Below are 4685 nucleotides of genomic sequence, written 5' to 3' on the forward strand. Positions count from 1 at the left end.
GGGTGGATCACAAGGTCAGGAGATCGAGACCATCCTGGCTAACACAGTGAAACCCTGTCTCTACTAAAAATACAAAAAAATTAGCTGGGCGCCTGTAGTCTCAGCTACTCGGGAGGCTGAGGCAGGAGAATGACGTTAACCTAGAAGGCGGAGCTTGCAGTGAGCCGAGATCCCGCCACTGGACTCCAGCCTGGGCGACAGAGCAAGACTCCATCTCAAAAAAAAAAAAAAAAAAAAAGTGTGTGTTCAAGGACACATTCCTAACCCTTACATCACAACTTTTCTTCCCATCTAATGTGTCTTCCTTTGTCTTCTTGGCTAAGGAAAATCATATCCATTTCTTTTGGCTACCTCAAACCACATGGATTTTTCCCTTCTCCACACTCTGACAATACAATAACTTTCATTTGTATAGCACATCTAACTCTTCAGAGTGCTTTCATATTTATTATTTCCTTTTCCTCACAGCAACCCCTGTACCGAGGACACAGGCCAGGGGTGGGGAGGAGCAGGAAAATGTTTACTAAGGGTCAACTAAGTGCAAGGCGATTTACCCACATTATCTGTTTTAATCCCTTAACAATCTTTACAGGTGGATATTTTAATTCCCATTTCACAAGTGTGGAAATTAGACCTCAGTAAGATTTCATAACCTGCTGAAGAACACCACAGGTATTAAGTGGTAGAGATGGGTTTTGAAGCTGGTGTCTCTGACTTTAAAGTCCCTACTGGTTCCATGACACCAAGTAAACAGATTTGCCTAATAACTACATTCCTCCAAGCTGGCCTGGGCAGGAGGTAATAGAATACTTCGTGATTTCTTGCCCACCACATCTTCCATCAGACCAGTTTGATGTTATATAAAGTCTGTAGGCACAATTTAACAAGGAATCACATGCCATCTTACCTGGTTACCCGATTGTTTCATTTACATTAGATTCCACAACAAGGTTGGTAACATCCCCCTTTACCCGGGCAGGAATTGTGTCATCTTAACCTCCCTGAGCCTCAGTATCCTCTTCTTTCAAATGTCTGTCTTACAGGACTGTTGCAGAGATTAAATATCAGTTGTAAAGACGTTTGACATAATGTCTCACACAAACTCTTCAGAAATATTTATTGCATCTCAACATCTGTTTTTTTTGTCTTTTTTTTTTTTTTTCCTTTTTGTAGAGAACGGGGTCTCGCTGTATTACCCAGGCAGGTCTCGAACTCCTGGGCTCAAGCTATCCTCCCGCCTCTGCCTCCCTGAGAGCTGGGATTACAGGCGTGAGCCACCGCGCCCGGCCTCAACATCTTTTTCAACTTCTTCAACACGTCAGACAGGCCTGAGTGCCTGGGTTTGGCTATGCCAGTTCCTGTTGATTACTGATATAACAACGTTGGATCAGGAGTATTTTAGTGGGCAGATGTTGAATTTTCTGCCTTCCACCCACTAAAAGGTTTGCATCAAACCAGTCCAGGATAACTCATACTGGATCCCTGCCAGTTGATATAGTTAAGCTGATCTACAGATAAGAAAGAGTCTTGGGTACGTTTAGCTAGTAAATGCAGATCTGCCAAGACTCCAACCCAGTTCTTAGGATACCTGTGTCTGGGCTCCTTCCGCTCTACCAAGCCACCTTCCAAAGGTCTACCTGAAAATAACTAATGGGCAGAAACTATAGGGGGAAGGGGAAAAGACCCCTTATCTTGGTGTTTCTTGCTTTTCCTCGCAGCCCCGCCCTTTTTGCTTCGAAGGATGAGTTTTTCCTGAATTCACAATACTTTTGCATTGAAGATGTCCGGGGTCCCTTTAAGGTCTTGGGTGACGTAATGACTAGCCCCGCCCTCTCTCTTCTCTCTTCTCAGCCCTGGCCATTTTTTTTGGTCCTCAACCAATTAGCGGCCCGACGCCCTTTCGGCGCCTCATCCGGGTTCCCGGGATTGGGAAAGTGGCCTGGTAACCAGGCAACTACTGATCAATCCCCTCCCCGGCTGATTTGCGCATCAGGTAGTCGCCGCTCTGCGCTCAACGGTGGCGAGTTTCAGTAGCCAAGTGCCCCGCCCCCGTTGCCATAACAGCAGTACACAAACCCTCCCTCCCCTCGTCCGCTTGCTAAACAGTCCTTCCCTCTTGGGACCAAGGGCCTCTCCAGAACTGCTTCTGATTGAGCAGAAACAGGGTCTGAGCCCCTTTGCTAAGGGGAATTGAGTGGGAGGGCTGGAGACTGCGCTTTAGGCTGGTGTACCAGAGGGCCCAAGGAAATTGGTCCAGTGGGGAGGGAAAAGTAGAAGAAATGAATGGAGCAGGGATTAGGGATGGCGCAATGGGAGCTAAGAGGAGAGGAGGAGGAGGAGGACTTGGTAGGGAAGAGTGGAGAGCATGGCTTAAGGGGGAGGTGGGAAGAATGGAGCAGAGGGAAGCCCAGAAAATAGGGACACTGGGCTGCTGGAGGAGAGCTGGAGCCACTGTGAAGAACAGGAAAGGCCTGGGGGTGTGGGTGCCATCCTGAAGGGAGGGGGTCCTCAGTGGAAAGTGTGAAGTGGGGGTTGAGAGTCAAAATGAGATGTTCACAGGGATGAGGAAAGAAGCCTAGAGTTGGTGGGTCAGAAGTGATGGGGGTGATGGGAGTGGCACGTGTCAGTGACGATGAAGGAGCTGAAGGCTGGCAAAAGCTGAGGAGACCTTCTTTCTCAGGAGGAGGACTGAGCTTGTCTGACTTCAGAGCTTTCAGGAGGGAAGAAAGATGTCAGATGAAGATGATCTAGAAGACTTTGAGCCAGACCAAGATGATTTTGAGAAAGAAGAGGATGAGAAGGAGACAGAGGAGGGGGAGGACTACAGAAAAGAGGGGGAAGAGTTCCCTGAGGAAGTGAGAGCCTGGACAAGGAGGGCTCCTAGGGCTGAGGGGTGGGGTTGGGCAGGGGAGGGACGCCTTACTCCACTTCCACCTGCAGTGGCTGCCCACGCCCCTCACGGAGGACATGATGAAGGAAGGGCTTTCTCTGCTCTGTAAGACAGGCAGTGGGCTGGCTCATGCTTATGTCAAGCTGGAGGTTAAAGAGAGGTGCGTTGTGGGGGGACCAGATGAGGACTGTGAGATTGTAGGGCCCCTATCTCCTTTCCCACTGTCATTCCTGGGTGTTCTGGCTGAGAGTTTGACCCTTCTCATGCCTAGTGGAAAGGGAAGGACAAAATTTACTTTTCAGGAGCTCTGAGACTTCTATCAAAGCTGACCTGGGGAATTGGAGACTGAGAGTATATGGGGGGATTCCTGCTGGATTCCCTCATTTGTCTTTCAGAGTATGGGTTCTCTGTCCTTCACAGACACAGGTCTTTCTGCCCACTGTTAAGAACCCACCTACCTTCTCTTACCCTTCTTCTCGCCTACTATCTGTTTCCCATTCTTCTCCCCATTATAAGCCTTCTGCTTTAGCAACTCTGCTAGTCCTCGCTGGGTTCTTAACCCTAAACCTGGTTCCTTCTCCCTCTTCCATCTCCTAGGGACCTGACAGACATCTATTTGCTGCGCTCCTACATCCATCTGCGTTATGTGGATGTTTCTGAGAACCACCTGACAGACCTGTCTCCACTCAACTACCTCACCCACCTGCTCTGGCTCAAGGCTGATGGCAATCAGCTGCGAAGTGCCCAGCTGAATGAACTGCCCTACCTGCAGATTGCTAGTTTTGCTTATAACCAGATTACTGACACTGAAGGCATCTCTCATCCTCGTCTTGAAACACTGAATCTCAAAGGTGGGTGTTTTTCTTTTTCTTTTTTTTTTTGAGACGGAGTCTCACTCTGTGGCCCAGGCTGGCCGGATCTCGGCTCACTGCAAGCTCTGCCTCCCGGGTTTACGCCGTTCTCCTGCCTCAGCCTCCCGAGTAGCTGGGACTACAGGTGCCCGCCACCTCGCCCGGCTAGTTTTTTTGTATTTTTTAGTAGAGACGGGGTTTCACCGTGTTAGCCAGGATGGTCTGGATCTCCTGACCTCGTGATCCGCCCGTCTCGGCCTCCCAAAGTGCTGGGATTACAGGCTTGAGCCACTGCGCCCGGCCAAGGTGGGTCTTAGGATGGGCTACACAAGATTCTTTCCTTCCTAGCCTGAGGCCAACAGAAGTGGGCAGTATGGTCCTTGGCTGTGGCACATGACAGTCTGCATTCATTCATTCAGATATGCAATATGATTGATTATGACAGTTCTACATGTTAACCATATAGGAGCGAATAAGACAAGAAATGTCCCTATTCTCATATAGCTTATATTTCTAGTTGCGAGAGATGTGCAAGTAACAACAAACACGATATGTAAATTCATGTAGCATGTTAAAAGGAGACAAGTGCCTTGGAAAAAATAGATCAGAGTAAGAGGAATGGGGGACATAGGTGGCAATGTCAAATGGATTGGTTAGGACAGCCATCACTGAGAAGATGACATCTGAGCAAAGAGTTGAAGAAGGAGAGGGAATTAGACATGTCAGCTGCTTCATTCACTCTTGAAAGGCTTAGGTGGATATGTCCATCAGGACCTTGGACTACCACACCACTTGCCCCAGGGCTCTGGCGGTATTAAGTCTGGAGCTGTCCTTCCTCACTACTACCCTGCTTTTTTCTTTTTTGAGACAGAGTCTCGCTCTGTCGCCCGGGCTGGAGTGCAGTGGCCGGATCTCAGCTCACTGCAAGCTCCGCCTCCCGGGTT

General features: G+C 48.9%; 1 protein-coding gene across 1 annotated transcript in view; it reads left to right on the forward strand.

The window, feature by feature from the left end:
* Positions 1–1533: 1533 nt before the first annotated feature.
* The window catches only part of LRRC23 (leucine rich repeat containing 23), a 10021-nt gene continuing 6869 nt past the window's right edge, over positions 1534–4685 (forward strand). The window contains exons 1-5 of the mRNA XM_011955355.1: positions 1534–1993; positions 2681–2855; positions 2941–3050; positions 3488–3745; positions 4513–4552. Coding sequence (XP_011810745.1) covers positions 2730–2855; positions 2941–3050; positions 3488–3745; positions 4513–4552 — 534 coding nt within the window. The 5' untranslated portion in view covers positions 1534–1993; positions 2681–2729. The remainder of the gene's footprint in view (positions 1994–2680; positions 2856–2940; positions 3051–3487; positions 3746–4512; positions 4553–4685) is intronic.

Source organism: Colobus angolensis, unplaced genomic scaffold (genome assembly GCF_000951035.1).
Source record: "Colobus angolensis palliatus isolate OR3802 unplaced genomic scaffold, Cang.pa_1.0 Scaffold11, whole genome shotgun sequence".
Lineage (NCBI taxonomy): Eukaryota > Metazoa > Chordata > Mammalia > Primates > Cercopithecidae > Colobus > Colobus angolensis.